Raw genomic sequence first — 22,768 nt, forward strand, 5'->3', positions numbered from 1 at the left:
GTCTTACATCCATGGCAATGTCTGCCTGCTGTTTGTAGTCCCGCTTTGCTGCCTCCTCATTAGCGATGGCAGCCTCACGTCTCTGTATGGCTTCCTGCATCTCATTCTGGAGACTTGCCAACTGCTTCCTCAGGTCGGCATTCTGAAATAGTACAACCAGGTCTCTGACAAACCACTCCATTTTGTTTGTTTGTTTAACGCCGCTCTCAGCAATATTCCAGCTATATGAAGGCGGTCTGTAAAATAATCAAGTCAGGAGCAGATCATCCAGTGATTGACAGCATGAGCATCGATCCATGCAATTGGGATCGATGACATGTATCAAACAAGTAACTGAGCCTGACCCCCCGATCCCGTTAGTCACCTTTTACGACAAGCATAGTCGCCTTTTACGGCGAGCATGGGTTGCTGAAGACCTATTCTAACCCGGAATCTTCATGGGTCCACTTTCTGATATGTCCCTCAATCATTTTGTACTAACGGAATGTAACATCAATCTGTGTGTTGGTGGATGTTGTTCAATGTTGCAATCACCCTATATTTAAAGCTAAGTCACAAGTATGAGAGAGTGCTGAGAAACAACTATAGCCAATGATATCAATTTGACACAGAACCTAGTGTGATAATTTCAATAAATCAGTAGTTTTCATGTCAAAGATTCATTATCCTATTTAAGTCAGTATCTACTACAAGTCTATTGAGTGCTCCATCCATATCTATACCACAAGGGTGCATGATGTCCATCGTTCCTCCGGGTTCTTTTATAATGATCCCTCATGCGCAACATGCCGAGGATAGACGATTCGGTTCAGACGAGAGAAGGAGCAAGCCTTAGTTGCATTGTTCCTTGGCCAACGGGTCACAGGTTGGTCTGTTTTAACCTGGTTCCCCATAGATGGGCACTAGCAATGGGACCTATTCTAACCAAGGTACAGACAGGACAGTAACCGACATAAAGTTTTCCGTACCAGCGAATGGCTCTCCTCCGAGATGCGGATGTTCTCGTTGAGCAGCTCTTGTCTCTCCTTCTCCATTGCTTCGATCCTCTTCTCCAGCTGCTCCTTGGCTGCAAATGGAGGACATGAGTCAGTGAGACATACGCCCGTGAGAAACACAACCGTGAGATATACGTCCGTGAGACATACATCCGTGAGACATATGTCCATGAGACATGAGTCTGAGAGACAAACATTCGTGATTCACACAACCGTGAGACATGAGTCTGTGAGACATACGTCTGTGAGACATACGTCCGTGAGACATGAGTCTGTGAGACATACGTCTGTGAGACATGAGTCTGTGAGACATGAGTCTGTGAGACAAACGTCCGTGAGACATGAGTCTGTGAGACATACGTCCGTGAGACATGAGTCTGTGAGACATACGTCCGTGAGACACGAGTCTGTGAGACATACGTCCGTGAGACATACGTCCGTGAGACATGAGTCTGTGAGACATACGTCCGTGAGACATGAGTCTGTGAGACATACGTCCGTGAGACATGAGTCTGTGAGACATACGTCCGTGAGACATGAGTCTGTGAGACATACGTCCGTGAGACACGAGTCTGTGAGACATACGTCCGTGAGACATACGTCCGTGAGACATGAGTCTGTGAGACATACGTCCGTGAGACATGAGTCTGTGAGACATGAGTCTGTGAGACATACGTCCGTGAGACATGAGTCTGTGAGACATGAGTCTGTGAGACATACGTCCGTGAGACTTGAGTATGTGAGACTTACGTCCGTAAGCCATGCCTCCGTGAGACATGAGTCTGTGAGACATACATCCTTGAGACATGAGTCTGTGAGACATACATCCTTGAGACATGAGTCTGTGAGACATACGTCCGTAAGACATGAGTCTGTGAGACATACGTCTGTGAGCCATACGTCCGTGAGACATGAGTCCTTGAGACATGAGTCTGTGAGACAAGAGTCTGTGAGACATACGTCCATGAGACATGAGTCTTTGAGACATACGTCCGTGAGACATACATCTGTAAGACATACGTCCGTGAGACATACATCCGTGGGACATGAGTCTGTGAGACATACGTCCGTGAGACATGAGTCTGTGAGACATACGCCCATGAGACATGAGTCTTTGAGACATACGTCCGTGAGACATACATCTGTAAGACATACGTCCATAAGACATACGTCCGTGGGACATGAGTCTGTGAGACATACGTCCGTGAGACATGAGTCTGTAGGACATACGTAATTGAGACATGAGTCTGTTAGACATGAGTCTGTGAGCCATACGCCTGTGAGACAAAAGTCTGTGAAACACACGTCCGTAAGCCATACGTCCGTGAGACACGAGTCTGTGAGACATATGTCCGTAAGACATGAGTCTGTGAGACATACGTCCATAAGACATGAGTCTGTGAGACATACGTCCATAAGCCATACGTCCTTGAGACAAGAGTCTGTGAGACATGAGTCTGTGAGACATACATCCGTAAGACATGAGTCTGTGAGATATACATCTGTGAGACATACGTCCGTGAGACATACGTCTGTGAGACATACGTCCGTGAGACATACGTCCATGAGACATGAGTCTGAGAGACAAACATTCGTGATTCACACAACCGTGAGACATGAGTCTGTGAGACATACGTCCGTGAGACATGAGTCTGTGAGACATACGTCCGTAAGACATGAGTCTGTGAGACATACGTCCGTAAGACATGAGTCTGTGAGACATACGTCCGTGGGACATGAGTCTGTGAGACATACGTCCGTGAGACGTGAGACATACGTCCGTGAGACATGATTCTGTGAGACATACGTCCGTGAGACATACGTCCGTGAGACATGAGTCTGTGAGACATACATCCTTGAGACATGAGTCTGTGAGACATACGTCCGTAAGACATGAGTCTGTGAGACATACGTCCGTGAGACATACGTCCGTGAGACATACGTCCGTAAGACATACGTCCGTGAGACACGAGTCTGTGAGACATACGTCCGTGAGACATACGTCCGTGAGACATGAGTCTGTGAGCTATATGCCTGTGAGACAAAAGTCTGTGACATACGTCCGTAAGCCATACGTCCGTGAGACACGAGTCTGTGAGACATACGTCCATAAGACATGAGTCTGTGAGACATACGTCCATAAGCCATACGTCCTTGAGACAAGAGTCTGTGAGACATACGTCCGTAAGACATGAGTCTGTGAGACATACGTCCGTGAGCCATACGTCTGTGAGACATACGTCCGTGAGACATGAGTCTGTGAGACATGAGTCTGTGAGACATGAGTCTGTGAGACATACGTCCGTAAGACATGAGTCTGTGAGACATACGTCCGTGAGCCATACGTCCGTGAGACATGAGTCCGTGAGACATACGTCCGTGAGACATACGTCCGTGAGACATGAGTCTGTGAGACATGAGTCTGTGAGACATGAGTCTGTGAGACATACGTCCGTGAGCCATACGTCCGTGAGACATGAGTCTGTGAGACATGAGTCTGTGAGACATACGTCCGTGAGACATGAGTCTGTGAGACATGAGTCTGTGAGACATGAGTCTGTGAGACATGAGTCTGTGAGACATACGTCCGTAAGACATGAGTCTGTGAGACATACGTCCGTGAGCCATACGTCTGTGAGACATGAGTCTGTGAGACATGAGTCTGTGAGACATGAGTCTGTGAGACATACGTCCGTGAGGCATACGTCCGTGAGACATGAGTCTGTGAGACATGAGTCTGTGAGACATACGTCCGTAAGACATGAGTCTGTGAGACATACGTCCGTAAGACATGAGTTTGTGAGACATACGCCTGTTGGACATACATCCGTGAGACATAGGTCCGTGAGATATACGGATCAAGTGATCAGGATCCACGCCCTGGACTCACTACCAGACAATCATCTTCCATCATTGAACCTGGCACTCAGGATAATCTCACTCATATCCAGCTGCCATTGTGACCACTGATTCACATTTCAATCTGTCCAACATATTTTACCACCTTTAACACACAACAAACTTAATAGACACACTTGTGGTGAGAGAAACATGGCAACCTACATTGTTTCAAGTCCTGGCTTCTCTGTTCCAGGGCTTGCTGGAACTCCTTGCTTGTCTGAAATCAGGAATAAAAGTCACCAATACTCTTACACTTAAATGGCATTCTGAGGACACACGCCTGTTGGACATACATCCGTGAGACATAGGTCCGTGAGATATACGGATCAAGTGATCAGGATCCACGCCTTGGACTCACACAATGTGCACAGGACACATGCGTCCAAGCCAGTATACTTTTGATAGGATGGCATTGATTACAGAGCTCAGGGAAATTTCCCCAACTATTCTGTTGGTGACGAGTATACCGACTTGGACACGTTACTGACAGATATCAGCTAAGTGTTAGGAGGGTGGCACAGCGGGAGAGGGTCTCACCTTGCAGTCATGTTATCCCCACAGGACACCTCTACACCAACTACTGACAGAAATAACCTGGGTGTGTGGAGGGTGGCCCAGCGGGCTAGGGTCTCACTTGCAGTCATGTTATCCCCACAGGAGACCTCTACACCAACTACTGACAGAAATAACCTGGGTGTGTGGAGGGTGGCCCAGCAGGCGAGGGTCTTACCTTGTTCTGTTCCTTCAGTGTTTCCTCCACGCTGTCCGAGATGGCCTTGTACTGCTGGGCGTGCTTCTTTGCCGTCTCCAGCTGGTTCTTCAGAGCTGCACATGGTGGTGTAGAATAATATCTTTAATCTCATGTACCTTGACAGGCAGTGTAGAACACAGCTAGAGACACTTAGCCAAATAAAGCCATCCTCTGATCAATTAGAGTACAATTAAATCAAGAAAATTCTTGCATCAGTGAGTGAGTGAGTTGGGGTTAATGCCGCTTTTAACAGTATTCAAGTTTTATCACGGCGTGTCAGCTTAATGTGGGAGGAAAGCCCGAAGTGATGCAGGTGTCAGGCGTTTACCACTTCGATGAAACCCATGAGCATTGGTATGGTGCTGACAAACCTAGAAACATAATCGGGGCGAAACGGGATTCGAACCCACAATCATAGGATTCTGGCATGCCCAAGAGACGCAACTCTGCTCAACGAATCGCGGCGCCTTAGACGACTGGGCCACCCGTGCCCCCAATTCTTGCATCAAACAATATACAGTAAACTATGAAAAACAAACTTAAAGGTACCACTTATTTTAGTTTCTTGTAACCCTAGTTCATTATAAGCATATTTACAGCAAATGCCCGGGATGCAAAATCCATCAGTTTGTTATAAACATGGTATATTTAGTTTGTAATTTAGTGAAGTATGGTCTTACCTCCGGTGGGAAAGAAACATTTACATCTGTAAAAGGTCAATGTTTATTTTGGACCCCGAAATTTTAAAAACAATTCTGAAGATACTCACATTTTACCTGTTGCTGGAGTTGGGTGACCTCTGACCTCAGGTCCTTGACCTGTTCAGAAGAATCTGTCTGCACCACAGCAGCAGACGCAGCAGATGCTGACATCTGCAGACGTTCAGTACCTGCAACATGGACAGTGTCAGCAGGTGAGGTGAAATGAGTTTAAATTGTGTTCAAGATTATTGCACTTTTATAGCAACGTGCATGCCTGTGTATATTAGTCAAGACTAAAGCCATGTTATAGTGCTAGTCCACTGAGAAGCCCTTCTGTAGTTCTAACATGGATACGCAACTGAGACACAGACACTGACTCCGAGCCGATCAGTCCCTGTTTTAGCCCCTTGATCTGGAGCACCAAGCAGTGTAACAACAAGTACCATCTTTGAACATTGTTTGGCTTGATGCGGTCTGGGATCAAACCAGTGACCCGTCAGATCTCTATTCACATGGCTACGGAGACAGACAGTGCTAAGATGCTGCTATGGGGGATACATCAGATATCCACAGGATAAAGGTGATGTCTAATATTGAGGAAAGACCCAACTGATCCAAGTCATTATCAGTACATATCTGGAAACAGAGGTGACATGGCAGCCATTAGTTTGAGTGAGTGAGTGAGTGAGTGAGTTGTTTGTAACGCCTGTTTTAACATTATTCCAGTTATATCTCGGCGTGTCTGCTGAATGTGGGAGGAAAGCCTGAAGTGATGCAGGTCTTAGACGTATACCATTTCGGTGAAACCCAAGAGCACGGGTATGGTGCTGACAAAGCTGGAAACATAATCGTGGTGAACCGGAATTCGAACCCACAATCATAGGTTTCTGGCGTGTCCAGGGGATGCAACTCTGCACAGCGAATCGCGGCGCCTTAGACGACTGGGCCACCCGTGCCCCCGGCCATTAGTTTGAATGCTAACTGTGGTGAACATGGTGAATGAGTGAGTGAGTTGGGTGTCACAGTAATTGAACAGTATTTCAGTTGTGTAACAACTGTCATCTTGATGTGGGAGAGTCACAAAGGTCTGTTGAGCAGTGAGACCGTCAAGCACAGGTGCTGACAAACCTAGCATAACGGTCATGTTTTGGTGAATCCAAAATCCAAACCCATGATTATTGGATGTTTGCATCATGCAGCAGCCTAGACCGCTGAGCTACCCGTGCTCCCACTGATTGCTGAACAAGGAATGACTGGAAGAAGATTACAACTTACTTCTGGGTTCTCCGAGTCGGGTCAGTTTGCCCTCAGCCGCAGCCAGTTTCGCTTCTGTTGCAGAGAGCTGAAAAACATTTTATTAAATGTAAACTTCTGATTGAATGTAAATTATTTAGCTTAATAAATCGTGAGATAAAACTCCCCCTGATGCCTCACCTCCTGCTTGAGGTCCAGCACGTTCTTGTTGGTGTCGGACAACTTGGTCTTGTTGTCCTGGGCCATTGCTTTCTCACGCTCCAGTTCTATCTGCACATTCTTCACCAGGCTCTGCAACACACAGTTCTCATTAACCGAGTGGGAACTGAGAATATTACCCCAAAAGTAAAAGAAATGGTTCTCAGGCAATGGTCTTTGAAAATATAGTGTGGGCAGGTGGTGTTTTTTTTGGTTGTTCAAACTTGTATATAACCAATAAACAGTTGTGTAATCAATAAACAAATGTGTACAATCAACCTGGCAAAGGGCCTCCCTACATAAATGTAATCCTTGATAAGTAAAATACTGGAATACAGTATTTGACTACCGTTGGACTTGAATATTTAAGGATTTAAAAAAAATAAATTTAAATGGAAATAAAAATGAAACGTGGGCGAACTTTATGATGATGCAGGCGGTGCCGGAGAAACAAGACTATTTTTTGTTTTAGCCTAATTGTACACTGTAAGACATCTATTCTACTGCAATGAATTATGGCTTCTGATTGGTTTGAACCTTTTATGAAGTTATTTCGAAAAACCTAAGTGATGTCATTACGCTGAAAGGTCTGACCTTGACATCACAAATAATGCACCAAGGTCAAGAACAAACAGTTCTGGGTGTGGATCTCTCAGGTTCCAGCTCAGGGAATAATCACATCTCAATCCAACACTTATGATAGGTTTTCAGTTGCGTTTCTAAAACGTGTTGGTATTACTGTCCATTCACAAATAAGTTTGTCCCATACAAAGCCAGCAAGTGGCAGTGGCCCTGTCTTGCCTCACCTCCCAGTTGCGGGTCAGCGACCGGTGTTCCTCGGCCTGAACGTCCATCCTCCGCTTCAATGAGTTCACTTCCCGCTCGTACGCACTGATCTGGTTGTTCAGCCGAGTTTTGGTTTCATACTCTGCACGCTCAAGATTGTTCTGAAAACCAACAGGATACTATGCATTGCCTGAACAAAGATTTACACAGCTTTACTGAAGCCTTTCTCCTAAACGTGCTCCTGTGGTCAATGTGAGCAAATATTTCTGTATGGCATAGGTTTTTGGCCTGGCTCTAGGGTGTATGACGTACCTGTATGGCCTGGCTCTAGGGTGTATGACGTACCTGTATGGCCTGGCTCTAGGGTGTATGACACCTGTATGGCATGGCTCTACTGTGTATGACGTACCTGTTGGCCTGGCTCTAGTGTGTATGACGTACCTGTATGGCCTGGCTCTAGGGTGCATGACACCTGTATGGCCTGGATCTAGGGTGTATGACGTACCTGTATGGCCTGGCTCTAGGGTGTATGACACCTGTATGGCCTGGCTCTAAGGTGTATGACGTACCTGTATGGCCTGGCTCTAGGGTGTATGACGTACCTGTATGGCCTGGCTCTAGGGTGCATGACGTACCTGTATGGCCTGGCTCTAGGGTGTATGACACCTGTATGGCCTGGCTCTAGGGTGTATGACACCTGTATGGCCTGGCTCTAGGGTGTATGACGTACCTGTATGGCCTGGCTCTAGGGTGTATGACGTACCTGTGTGGCCTGGCTCTAGGGTGTATGACGTACCTGTATGGCCTGGCTCTAGGGTGTATGACACCTGTATGGCCTGGCTCTAGGGTGTATGACGTACCTGTATGGCCTGGCTCTAGGGTGCATGACGTACCTGTATGGCCTGGCTCTAGGGTGTATGACGTACCTGTATGGCCTGGATCTAGGGTGTATGACGTACCTGTATGGCCTGGATCTAGGGTGTATGACGTACCTGTATGGCCTGGCTCTAGGGTGTATGACGTACCTGTGTGGACTGGCTCTAGGGTGTATGACGTACCTGTATGGCCTGGCTCTAGGGTGTATGACGTACCTGTATGGCCTGGCTCTAGGGTGTATGACACCTGTATGGCCTGGCTCTATTGTGTATGACTTACCTGTATGGCCTGCAGACTGCTAAGGAGCATGTTCTGAGACATGTGCTCCCGCCGGACACTCTCTAGCTCCTGCATCAATCCCTGCTCCGAGTTCTTCACCAGATTTAACTCAGCACGTTGGTTGTCATTCTGGACTTCTAGTCTTGTTCCGTTCTCTTGGGCAGACATCAAGTCCTGTCGTCAACAAAGGAACATAAACACATTTAATCTTGGATAGATTGGTGTCTACTAGACCATACAATCTGATTGTCAGAACTGAAAATGACAATTTCCAAAACAAGAAGATGAAAATCCCCCCTCGCCACACAAACACAATTTTAAAAGAACGAATCATCTGACGGTTACAGTAAGTCCAACTTGATGAGAGAACTTCTGTCTAATCTGTCTGTCTGTATACAAGAGTAGTCATTGAGCTTTCACAACAATACCATGGATTTGGATTTGGAACTTTGTAATTCTAGGTCAGGTATACAAAAATATGAACAAAGTCGAAGTCATACGTGTTGCCATGGAATCGGAAATATAGAAATTCTAAAAATCCCTAAAGAGCAAAAGACAGCAGTTAACAATTGTTTTTTGTGTGTGCAAAGGTTCATGAAAAAACACCTTTCAGTTTTAGAGACATGATCCGGACAAAAATAATTACGGTCGGACAGACACATTGATAACTATATCACCCCGTATTACATACCTGGGGGATAAAAAGAAAAGAGTGAGTGAGTGAGCGAGTGAGTGCCACTTTTAGCAATATTCCATCTTCATCCCATCCGAGGACACTAAGACTTGACAAACCAGTACTTGCTCACTTGACCATGAGTCAACGCCCATGACAAGCATCAAGTTTCCGGGGACCTTAGACTAGGGAAGATTTGTACAACATTTCACTTGTCTCCCTTTAAATAAATTGTATTTACAAGAAAACGCTGTTTCTCATCTAAATATTAGTAAAATCTAAATATTTTTTACATTTGTATACTTATCCTGCATTACTCCGTATTGCATTTACTGCTGTCTTTGACAGAGAGACGAACTGTGTGAGATCCAGCTGCTGAAGAAAGTTGTCCCAACCAGCCCAGGAGGCAGCGCCCTCTCACAGTCGGCACGTGACCCGGAAGTCATGACGTCACACCAAAAGACATAACTGCTTTAAACATAACATCTGAAACTTTGTGGGGAGGTAGCGTAGCGAAAGGGAGGGCACTTAGACTTCGTAATGCAGGATAAGTATACAAATGTAAAAAATATTTAGATTTTACTAAATTTTTTAACTTATCCTGCATTACTCCGTATTGCATCTTTATCAGACGGCATGGCCGGTGGGCATACTTGCAGATGTGAACCATATGAAACCCTCGTCAAGGTCCGATGAATCCGCACCGCATACAAGTGATGACCGTAACATCTACGACCATTCCTGTCTTCAGGAAACAAGAGTCGATGCAAAAACGAAATGCCCGAATAGGTAACCGAAATACAATGAGGCGTGTAGCCAAAATATATATACCGAAGAGCGAAAGCGAAACGCAGGAGAGCCCTCTAATCTGAGGCGAAAAACACCAGAGAGTTCGACGGGCCCCGCTCGGGGAATCGAAGAATCAGCGGCGTCGGCGGCAAAATCTACGACCAATCCCAAGAGCGAATGCGAAACGCAGGAGAGCCTTCTAGGCTGGAGGCAAGGAACACCGGTGAGGTCGACGGGCACCGCTCAGGTATCAGAGAAGCAGCGGCGTTGGCGTCGGCGTCCAAATCAACTACCATTCCTGTCGTCAGGAAACGAGAGTTGATGCAAAAAGTAAAACCCGGATAGGTGACAGCAATAGAATGAGTCGGGTAACCCAAAACTAAAACTGACCTAAGAGCGAATGCGGAACGCAAGAGAGCCGTCTCGTCTGGGGTGATAAACACCAGAGAGGTCGACGGGCCCCGCTCAGGGTATCGGAGAATCAGTGGCGTCGGAGATAGATGACCTGTTGGGCTACAACCAGGGACCAAAACTGTGAACGCCGGCGACAACTTTCAAGGCTACATCACGGAAGTAGTGGTTGGTGAAGGCGGTGTCCCATCGCCACGAACAGGCTTCCCTGAACGACTGGATGGAACAGTATACCGTGAAGAACCAGTGTAAATACGATCGCCCTGATCTCATTTTAATTCAGGTGATAGCCTTTGGGGGGAGGGTCCAATCCGGCGGCTCATAAGCTTTAAGGATGACCGCCCGGAGCCACAGGGAAAAGTATTCCGGCTGACCAACGACTGCGACGAAGGGGAGACCGGCAGAAAAAGACTAGACTTGCGGCAGTCTTTAGATCGTAGAATAACCTTCAGTGCCCTTACTGGGCATAATGACGCTCATCCTCATCCTCGGCACCCACACTGGACGAGGGGGGAGGGGACAAGGAATGATCTATCAGGCTGTCCTGGGAGTTGAGTCTTTACGCTGACGTCCCAGTACGGTCCATGATGAACGGCGCCCTGGGTACCGCATTCGAACCGGGCACGGGAGACGTCGAGGGCGTGCTGTACATGGACTCGAGCGGCGGTAGTCAAAACCAGTAGAAACACCCATCTTCTACTTAGGTCGTAGAAGGAAGACGAGGGGAGTGGTTCGAAGGGCGTTGAAGACCACATTCAGATCCAACGCAGGCGGTCCGAACTTGGCCTTCAGGTCTTCACGACTGAACGAGCTCAGCCAGGCCCGTAGGTCGGGAATTTTCGTCTTTCTCCGATCGTCCGGGATGGCCAGAACGGAGTAGATGGCGACCAGGTATGTGGGGGTGGTAAGCCCTTCAACCGACGGGTGCTACGCAAGTACAGAAGGAACTGATCCAGGATCTGCGGTGACGCTGTCATCGGATCCTGATGTTTGTCAGAACAAAATGCCTGGAACAAACATCATTTATCAGCATACAGTCCCCCTGTAGATGGACGGTGGGCTGAAGCAATAGCCTTGGTCGCTCTAGCCGAATAGCCCTTGGCTTTCCGCATGTGTGTCAGGAGTGCAGACGATAACATGCGGGTATGAGGGTGTGGCAACAGACCGTGTGGATGGAGCAGAAGGTTGGACCACACCGGAAGTTCCAGGGGTTGTCTCTGGCTATGTTTCGGAGGTCGATAACCCAACTTCTGGCTGACCAATAAGGCGAGACCAAAGTCAATGGCAGGGGTCGAGTGGCCTGGATCTCTGAAGAACCGTGGGAGGGAGAACCGGAGTCGGAAAAGCGTACGCACGTAATCCTTCTCAGGAACGATGGAAGGCTTCGACTGCCACAGCGGTCGTATCCGGCACAGGTGGAATGGAAGACGACAGCTGGCCACATTCAGATATGAGGCAAACAGATCTAGGGTTGGGGTGTCGACCGTTTGACATAGTCTGGCCCGAGGCGCCGGAGAGCGTGAGGCGTCGGAGAGCTTGAGACGCCTGGAACGCCGAAGATGGTGATTCTCGGGGGCGCCGGTCGAGTTTATAGCGCCGGGAGAGGGGCGAGTACTCTGGGTCCGCAAACACCACACTACGGTGACGTCGTCAGTGGACACGATCAACAGGGCGTGACCGAGAATGCACTGTCAGCAAGTGACGTCCTGGATAAGCCTATATCTCGAGGCTGTTGCTGTGCCAATGGTGTTGATCTCTGGATCACAGGTGGTCACAATGTGGGCTGGTGTGGGCCACTAGCCACTGACAAGGTGGCAGGGGAGGTAGTCAGCAACAGGGGTCTGCGATTGCGTACCGTCAGTACGATTCGGAAAAAGGTGTGATCGCCTGCGAGCCAACCTCAAGTAGACAAAGTAAACCAGCTTCACAATCGACCGCCGGGGCATCGACGTAACCGGGTAGTAGGAAGTCGAGGCAATATGGCCATTGCACGAAGTAATGAGATCGTTTTCATCCCTGAAGCGGCGTATAAGTACTCCTGTTCTTATATCGAGGTGACGATGGAGGACGACAACACGATACGAGGCAGGTATGCAACAGGGGTCAGTGTGACGGCCGAGGGACTTTAAGTATCAAATCGACACTGTGTCCGGTAGTCAAGGCGGAAGATAGGAAGGTGTCGTAGTCGAAAAGATCAAACCGGACGAAGGAGGGCGATCTTTTCCATCCCTTGAACGCCTATAGGCGCTATCGTTCTTATAGCGAAGGGTTGATGAAACAAGGTTCCTCGTGACAGCCGTGTTGGTAGAGGTCTATTGTTTCCAACATCCGTGCATGGATGGACTGCGACAGGCGCCTGGTTGAGTGGTATCACCAAACGTACAGGTAGACATGGAAACCAATCTGTAGAAATACATGGCACCCCTTGCCATGGTAAGTTGACCTAAATCCGGTCGGAGTTGTTGACAGTCCGAGTACTTGACACGTGACATGTAAATCACTCTGCGCAGTAGCCGAGAAAACCGCCTTGGAGTCGGAACTGAGGTGCAAACTCCACACACAGACAATCCTCAATGAACTGTGTGAGAGACGATCAAGTGGTGTACCCGAGTTTTGCGATAAAACATGGAACCCCATGGGCGTCGTGGAAAACCAGGGGAGCGCCGAGGAAGAGTCTCTTTCAGGAACGCTGGCGCTAGGGTAGGGTAGAACAGCGTTGATGTCTGCGATGTCGACGAAGTAAACTCTTTGTAAGTGGATGTCGTCGTTGAATCTGATACAGAATCTGGAGGCGCCGAGTCATCGGAGGCGCCGAGACATCGGAGGCGCCGGGAGCGCCGAGACATCAGAGGCGCCGAGTCATCGGAGCCTACCCGGGAGCGCCGGGAGCGCCGAGACATCGGAGGCGCCGGGAGCGCCAGAGGCGCCGAGTCATCGGGAGCGCCGGGACATCAGAGGCGCCAGGGGCTCCGGAGACATCAGCGTTGACGGTGTTGGAGACCGTGAACGGTCTTATGTCGTGCCAGGGGAGGCAGACTCTACGTTGGGAGCGCTGGAGCCGCCAGTGGAGTAGGAGACCGTGAACGGTCGTATGTCGTGCCATGGGCGGCAGACTCTACGTTGGGAGCCGCCGTGAAGCTCCGCTGAGCGCTGCTGCCGTCAACGTAGGTGGGGGTCGACGAGCACGTTGAGCGAGGTGTGTCCTGGATACTCACATGAGCTGAAGGATCACAGCGACGAATGACTGCAACATCGGCACTGCCTTGTGAAAGTACAGGGCGTCGTACAATCACGGCAGAAAGGGGCGGTCCCGACCAGATTTGTTCCCGCGGCAACAAGTGCAGCGAGGCAGAAAATCTGGAATTTAAGCAAAACATAACTATGTGGCAAAGCCAAAAAGTGCGGGAAGGATAATGTGATTCAGAAACTTTGTATTTCAATGAAGTTTATGAGATCAAACAATGACGCTAAAAGGTAGCGAAAAAGCATAGCTTCAAGCAAACACATAACCATGTGGCCAATCACAAAGTATGGGAAGCATAAAGTAACTCAAAAACAGTATATTTTATTAAAGTTTATGAGATAAACAAGTACACTAAAAGGGAGCGAAAAGGCAAAGCCTTAAGCAAACACGTAACCATGTGGCAAAACCACAGAGTACGGCAGACATAATGTAACTTAAAAACTTCGTATTATATTGAAGTTTATGAGACGAAACAATTACGCTGAGAGGTAGCGAAAAGGCAAGGCTTTAAGCACACCAAAACAACATACATAAATGTAATGTATTACCCAAGGCAAAGAGAGAATTCAAAACGCAGAGCACGACATTACGTGGCCACGTGGTGAATGGCCAAAATGGCGGGAAAGAAAACAAAATGGCGGGAACAACATTGCGCCCGTAAATTACTGTGACGTGAGCCACAGACGAGCGATAAACGTTACAATTTACGAATGGGAAGACCCTAAGGTCACGGCCCATAACAGGTAACAATGTAGCAGCATATAATGAATGTAGAAACACGCAAAATATAAAAAACAAATAATAAGCTTTAATTTCCACAAGGGATACAAAGTACGTCCGTCCGTGGAGGTGACAAAGCAGTTATGTCTTTTGGTGTGACGTCATGACTTCCGGGTCACGTGCCGACTGTGAGAGGGCGCTGCCTCCTGGGCTGGTTGGGACAACTTTCTTCAGCAGCTGGATCTCACACAGTTCGTCTCTCTGTCAAAGACAGCAGTAAATGCAATACGGAGTAATGCAGGATAAGTTAAAAAATTGGAGTATTTGTCTTAGTTAAATGCAGTTCAAGTGGAACAATTGTTTCTGTAAAGAAATGTCTGTGATCTAGTTGAAAGAACAAATATTCTTCTCGAATTGAATAATCAAACAATGACCTACTTACTCAAATAATAAAAATAACAAGAGTTTGCCACTAACGTGGCTATATCCCCCGCCCCGTTGCAGAATTTATGACATAATTAAATCTAAACAAACCCTAACCTTTTTTAACCGAGGATACAAAGAAAAGCATGCAATGACAGAATACCCCCCAATTAGAGTGCCATGTTGCGGGGTGTATTTGAGCACTACTGCTTGACGACACATACCTCTCTCAGCATGTTGATTGTCTGTTCGTGTTTCACAACAGATGTTGAGTACTGTTGATTCTTGTCCCGCAACGCTCCGATCTCCTTCCTGTAGCCGTCGATGTTGCCTTGAAGGACCTTGTATCTCTCAGCAGAGAAGTCAAGCTGGGAGATAGACAATCAATCACAGCATGTTATAGACTTGAAGACAGACATGTCTCAAAATTAAACGTTATTCTTCTCTGGAGTCACTCAGAGCATTTACTTCCTAAATTCATTCCTTGTGACAGACCTGTATTAATAGTGATAGTAATAAATAAAAAGATTTGAAAAAACCCAACAACATAGAGGCATTATCCTCGAATACCCCTGCATCCGCACTGACCTGCTTTCGATATCAATGCAGGTGACATGTGAACATGTGCAACATGCTTGCTGCAGCTCAGCCAAATGAATTAGCTTCTGTCACGCGTATTGAGTGGCCCGGACAGCTCCCACCAAACCCAGTTCATTTTTTCATAGTGACATCTTGTAAGTATGGTCACATTTAGCACTGGCTATCAATATACATCTAAATATCAATCATCAATAAATATTGGAGAAGATTCCATAAGCAAATGTGCAGGAAACTGAGAAAGTCCTGAAAGAAATCAACATATTTCACACCACTGGTGAGTGGTGTCACATTTATGAAGGAATTACTTCCCATCGACAATAATTCTGACTAAGGATCTTTTTAGTCAGCCCCAGTCATAAATAACTACGTTACAATGTGTCAGTTATTCCTACAGTGGTTGCACTGCCAGTACCTGTTGTTTTCGTTAAAGTATGGCTACTATTTGAAGGAAGGTCAGTGAATGTTGTTTCCTATCACAGCAAGTTGGGGACTGCCTTATCATCCATGTTACCACAGGGTCAGAGTACACAGTCACACACTGCAACCACCTGAGCCCCACTTGGTTGAAGCGAAGGTATTGTACAGGCAAGTTCTGCCAGAAGACTGGCAATCAGAAGTACTAAAGTACTCACGGAAATGAAAAAAAACTTTTTTCGATCTCAGATTTTAAATAAATGCAGTTAATATACAAAATATATAAATATTCAAACAACTCAATTAGTACTAATTGGGCCTTGGCACAAATACAGCGTATCAAAGGTTTTTATGTCTTTTTACACGTAAAAGTGTGTAAAAATATGAACAAAACAGACTATTGTGAAACTGAGCATAACCAGGTGTTAGTAGATCAAGGTGAATGTCCATGACCTATGACACCTTGACGACAGGTGAAAACAGGTGCTTGAAACCCACGTGCATGTGATTTTGTCAGTGGTTAGTGATTTGTGAGTGACATTGTGGGATAGTGAATCATCGTCAAAATATCAGAACGTAAGAGTAACATATTCCCTTCTCAAACAACAACTTACATGTCATTATTATTATGTACATAAACATAGCTGTTATTTTTATTGTTGCTTTGATAACTTTTTTTCCCAAGGCTAATTTGCATAATGCCTATAGCCTGTTTCTGCCATGTCAATTTGGACTTAGTTTTATTTTTGAATGTTGAAAGTGCTTACAAATTACCTCCTGTAAAGTACATTTTGTATTGAGCAATGAGATAAAACTAGCAAATCCAGACTAGTACTTTTCCAGTTGTTTTGTTATTTCGTATTTGCATCTACGTAATGCTTTGTGTCGATTATTAAATCCAGCAAAACAGTTTTTTTTCATTTCCATGAGTACTTTAATGATCACTTGACATCTCACCTGTGAAGCCAGCTTGGCATTCTGCACCTTCATCTCGGAGAGTTCCTGTCTGGCCTTGTCCAGCTGCTCGCTGATCATCCTGCAACAACCCATCACAGTTCAACCAGGAACTAAAACCCTTGTACATAGAGACGTCAAAGTGACGGTTATAATGGAAGTGCTGTATTTACAAAAGCTACTCACAAAATCCCACTTGGATTTACCATGGCACAGCACAGTGTTAATGTAATTAGGCTTGTTCATACTTCTCTCAGCAACACCACAACGCTATTCACAGCCCTTAAAACTGATGTCAAGAAACGAGGTGACAACTCCTTGTGCTCCCCTATCTGTATACATCCTATAGAAATTGTCAGGTTATTTCTTCCTACAAAGTAGAAACAATTTATGGATATCAACTTCACTATTTACAGTAAATAAAGAAGCTGTTATTTATAAATTGTGTCTACTCCGTCATCCTTCAACTTCTAATTAACGCCTATCAAAAATTCATATTTCTTCCACTTTGTTTAAAATTGCAGTACAGAAGGTTACACAAAAACAGCTGAGCACAACCCAAGACCAGGCAGACAGCTTTACTGTTAACATAATGAATCCTTTTTCCACAGAAGTTTGTCAACGAAATGGATTAAGCATCCAGGGGGAGAGGGTAGTTAGATACTGAAGCTGTGTTGTTGTCATGCAACTTCAGGAGATGAGTGAGAGTAGTTTTATGCCGCTTTAAGCGATATCTCAGCAATATGATGACGTGAGGCCCCAGTAAGGGGCTTCACACTGTACCTATCTGGAGAATTGAAGCTGGGCTTTCAGTGTGACAAGTGACCACTTAACTTGACTACGTCACAGCCACATTCAATTTTTCCAATGGTACACATGAACACAAAACATGTAGAAATACCTTTCATTTTGTGATCTTTCCTTCTTATAAGTGGTGAACTCGGACTGCATTTCCTTCATGGCTGTCCTAGACTCCGACACAGACTTCTCCATCTGCTGCAGAGAGCCTGGTCCCACATGGGGGGTGTGTCCTGACGCAGGGCCTCTCATCCCTGGGGGTGGGTGTCGACCAGGGGTGTGCATGTCCCTGCCCCCAGCAGGGAGGGGTGTGGACGCCATCATGGGAGGGATAGGCATCTTGGAAAGGCAAGACAGTTGTCTCAAACAATATATTGTTATCAAAAAAAGTTTCATGTTAGGCAGGTAAAAAATGGAAGCAGCATGTTCTCTCCTACCAAACTTCCAGCTATAGTGATTTTCATATCTATGTTGCAGCTTGCATCAGATGTCAGCAATCTCATTAAAATCAGACCTCAGTTCTCGCTACGGCTAAACAAAGATCTGAGGACATCCCATTAGGGGTCACGTCAGAACGACCTTTCATCCGACCAATCAGAGCATCGCTTCCTAGATTATGAAAGTGACACTCGGAATGTGATTTCTGATCATGCAGCCCCCAAACTTTAACTCCGAACAATAGTTACGGGTTTAACGACTGTATCCATACAATCTAGACCATCTATTAGCCATTCCAGAATGTTCTTTTGTTCAGGTTTCAAATTTGTAATCGAGAATTTGTCAAAATATGTTTCGAAGCGTAGTCGCCAATTTGAAATTAGTGCCGTAAAGCACGAGAAAGCTGCCTTCTGATTGGTCATTCCATTGGTCGGTCAAAGTTTGTGCAAGGTCGGTCTGACGTGACCTGTAATGGGATGTCCTCAGATCTTTGTTTAGCGGTAGCGAGAACTAAGATCTGACTTTAATGAGATGTCAGATGTCAGTGGGTGTGTAACTCACCTGCATGGATCCCCCCTGTTGAAGCAGGACCCTGTACATGTCTCTCTGGCGCACAACCGACTCCACCTGTAACAGTGACCAGAACTCAGGTGATGTACTGTCAGCACCACACCACCAACATCACAGACAATACAGCCAAGGGCTTGGCAATGAGTGGTTGATCGTACATCACTGTTAGAAATTGACACCGGCCCGTAGGCCCGAGGCCGACAGATTTGTTCTTGGACTGATAGTCTTAAATGTCAGCATGCCCTCATGGCCTGCAGCTAATTTCAGTAATTATCTATTAAGCATTATTTAAGTAATGTGATAGACATAACTTTCATTTTTATAAACAGAAGGATTAGACCTTTCAAATGGTGTGTGACATGTTATTGCAAATATGTTTAACAAGCTGATAATGTCCTGACAAAGGTAGGCTTCGTCTATCACCAAAGAGTCTCTGGGAACTCGGTGTGATGGCAGTAAAAGTTTCTGGTTGACTGGTTGTGTTTTGTAATTTACATTGCAAGAGTATGTCTCCCTGCTTCAGCTGTTTGGGCCTACAGTTTTTCCACTGGCCTACAGTTTTTCCACTGGGCCTACAGTTTTTCCACCGGGGCTACAGTTTTTCCACTGAGCCTACAGTTTTTCCACCGGGGCTAGTTTTTCCACTGGGCCTACAGTTTTTCCACTGAGCCTACAGTTTTTCCACCGGGCCTACAGTTTTTCCACTGAGCCTACAGTTTTTCCACTGGGCCTACAGTTTTTCCACCGGGGCTACAGTTTTTCCACTGGGCCTACAGTTTTTCCACTGGGCCTACAGTTTTTCCACTGAGCCTACAGTTTTGCTGGCCCTTAAGGCTCTCAGTTTTCTCTGCTGCGTTTCAGACACTGTCATACATGCAACAATCTACAGTTAGGGAACCATGACACACAATCACACATTGTGACATTTGTCTCCAAGTCATAGAGCACTGAAGATAAGATCAGCTCCCAGACACAATTTGAGTGTGATCATATGTAAGCTTTCATCATAAAATAATTCTTCTAAATAATGCTCTTTGTTCTCAACTAGTGAGAGTGATAGTCATTACAGGTAATGATGATATAAATAGGAAACCTTTCCCATCTTAGTAATTGATAGTTCTCCTGTGGATCAATGATCGATACCATAGCCAGTTGCTCATCATGGACGAGAACCAGCTGATGAGAGAGAGTTTTCCGCAGCTATAATCATGGCATGAACATGGAAAATGTAGGGAGTGAATATTGCTCAACACAGCATCAGAAATATTACAGCTATTCGCTATGAGTGAGTGAGTTTTATATTTTATGCTGCTTATAGCAATATTCCAGCAATATCACGGCGGGGTAAACAGAAATGGGCTTCACACATTGTACCCATGTCAGGAATCAAACCCGTGTCTTCGGCGTGACGATCACTAGGCTACCCGACCGCCCCTATTTGCTATGAATGGGGAATCTAACAGGCATTGTGATGAAAGGACCTGCACACCCTGTAGCCGGTGGACTGCGGTGCTGCTGTAGTTGGTGCACTGCCTCCCCACTATTGCTACTCAGGTGTTAGAGGAGGACCTGCACACCCTGTAGCCGGTGCACTGCGGTGCTACTGTAGTTGGTGCACTGCCTCCCCACTATTGCTACTCAGGTGTTAGAGAAAGACCCTGCAAACCCTGTAGCTGGTGCACTCACCATCTCGGCCTGACGTGTCTTGCCAGCTCTCAGCTCCTCCAACTCGGCCTGAGTCATCTCGAGCTGCTCACGAAGCTCCTGGGTCCTGAAAACAAGATCAGGGGAACAAATAAGATCAATATCTCCAGTCATATGCTGTTTCAAAGGGAGAAAAACTCATCTAAGGATTGTGAGCAGACAAGCACCTGTACCTACTCCACATCATCCACCCATCCCCTGACAGGCACCTGCACCTACTCCACATCATCCCCTGACAAGCACCTGCACCTTCTCCACATCATCCACCCATCCCCTGACAAGCACCTGCACCTTCTCCACATCATCCATCACCCCCAGACAAGCACCTGCACCTACTCCACATCATCCACCCATCCCCTGACAGGCACCTGCACCTACTCCACATCATCCACCCATCCCCTGACAGGCACCTGCACCTACTCCACATCATCCACCCATCCCCTGACAGGCACCTGCACCTACTCCACATCATCCACCCATCCCCTGACAGGCACCTGCACCTACTCCACATCATCCATCACCCCCAGACAAGCACCTGCACCTTCTCCACATCATCCACCCATCCCGACAGGCACCTGCACCTACTCCACCCATCCCCTGACAAGCACCTGCACATTCTCCACATCATCCACCCATCCCCTGACAAGCACCTGCACCTACTCCACATCATCCACCCATCCCCTGACAAGCACCTGCACCTTCTCCACATCATCCACCCATCCCCTGACAAGCACCTGCACCTACTCCACATCATCCACCCATCCCCTGACAGGCACCTGCACCTTCTCCACATCATCCATCACCCCCAGACAAGCACCTGTACCTACTCCACATCATCCACCCATCCCCAGACAAGCACCTGCACCTACTCCACATCATCCACCCATCCCCTGACAAGCACCTGTACCTACTCCACATCATCCACCCATCCCCTGACAGGCACCTGCACCTATTCCACATCATCCATCACCCCCAGACAAGCACCTGTACCTACTACACATCATCCACCCATCCCCTGACAGGCACCTGCACCTACTCCACATCATCCACCCATCCCCTGACAGGCACCTGTACCTACTCCACATCATCCACCCATCCCCTGACAGGCACCTGCACCTACTCCACATCATCCACCCATCCCCTTACAGGCACCTGCACCTACTCCACATCATCCACCCATCCCCTTACAGGCACCTGCACCTACTCCACATCATCCACCCATCCCCTGACAAGCACCTGCACCTTCTCCACATCATCCACCCATCCCCTGACAAGCACCTGCACCTACTCCACATCATCCACCCATCCCCTGACAGGCACCTGCACCTACTCCACATCATCCATCACCCCCAGACAAGCACCTGCACCTTCTCCACATCATCCACCCATCCCCTGACAGGCACCTGCACCTACTCCACATCATCCACCCATCCCGACAGGCACCTGCACCTACTCCACCCATCCCCTGACAAGCACCTGCACATTCTCCACATCATCCACCCATCCCCTGACAGGCACCTGCACCTACTCCACATCATCCACCCATCCCCTGACAAGCACCTGCACCTTCTCCACATCATCCACCCATCCCCTGACAGGCACCTGCACCTACTCCACATCATCCATCACCCCCAGACAAGCACCTGTACCTACTCCACATCATCCACCCATCCCCAGACAAGCACCTGCACCTACTCCACATCATCCACCCATCCCCTGACAAGCACCTGTACCTACTCCACATCATCCACCCATCCCCTGACAGGCACCTGCACCTATTCCACATCATCCATCACCCCCAGACAAGCACCTGTACCTACTACACATCATCCACCCATCCCCTGACAGGCACCTGTACCTACTCCACATCATCCACCCATCCCCTGACAGGCACATGTACCTACTCCACATCATCCACCCACCCCCTGACAGGCACCTGCACCTACTCCACATCATCCACCCATCCCCAGACAAGCACCTGCACCTTCTCCACATCATCCATCACCCCCAGACAAGCACCTGCACCTACTCCACCCATCCCCAGACAAGCACCTGCACCTACTCCACATCATCCACCCATCCCCTGACAGGCACCTGCACCTTCTCCACATCATCCACCCATCCCCAGACAAGCACCTGCACCTACTCCACATCATCCACCCATCCCCTGACAGGCACCTGCACCTACTCCACATCATCCACCCATCCCCTGACAGGCACCTGCACCTACTCCACATCATCCACCCATCCCCTGACAAGCACCTGCACCTTCTCCACATCATCCATCAC

At 47.4% G+C, this 22,768-nt stretch overlaps 1 protein-coding gene across 7 annotated transcripts in view; it reads right to left on the bottom strand.

Moving 5' to 3' along the window:
- The window catches only part of LOC124115607 (nucleoprotein TPR-like), an 82,678-nt gene that overhangs the window by 40,853 nt on the left and 19,057 nt on the right, over window positions 1-22,768 (bottom strand). For all 7 annotated transcript variants that reach the window (XM_048399467.1, XM_048399466.1, XM_048399465.1 and 4 more), the window contains exons 19-32: window positions 20,462-20,546; window positions 18,767-18,832; window positions 17,871-18,106; window positions 16,973-17,051; window positions 15,226-15,369; window positions 8,742-8,915; window positions 7,607-7,747; window positions 6,783-6,893; window positions 6,624-6,690; window positions 5,417-5,536; window positions 4,627-4,721; window positions 4,059-4,113; window positions 969-1,066; window positions 8-142 (exon numbers count right to left, since the gene is read on the bottom strand). In XM_048399467.1, the coding sequence (XP_048255424.1) occupies window positions 8-142; window positions 969-1,066; window positions 4,059-4,113; window positions 4,627-4,721; window positions 5,417-5,536; window positions 6,624-6,690; window positions 6,783-6,893; window positions 7,607-7,747; window positions 8,742-8,915; window positions 15,226-15,369; window positions 16,973-17,051; window positions 17,871-18,106; window positions 18,767-18,832; window positions 20,462-20,546 (1,606 nt within the window). The remainder of the gene's footprint in view (window positions 1-7; window positions 143-968; window positions 1,067-4,058; window positions 4,114-4,626; window positions 4,722-5,416; window positions 5,537-6,623; window positions 6,691-6,782; window positions 6,894-7,606; window positions 7,748-8,741; window positions 8,916-15,225; window positions 15,370-16,972; window positions 17,052-17,870; window positions 18,107-18,766; window positions 18,833-20,461; window positions 20,547-22,768) is intronic.

Source organism: Haliotis rufescens, unplaced genomic scaffold, assembly GCF_023055435.1.
Source record: "Haliotis rufescens isolate VD_foot unplaced genomic scaffold, xgHalRufe1.0.p SCAF_2, whole genome shotgun sequence".
Lineage (NCBI taxonomy): Eukaryota > Metazoa > Mollusca > Gastropoda > Lepetellida > Haliotidae > Haliotis > Haliotis rufescens.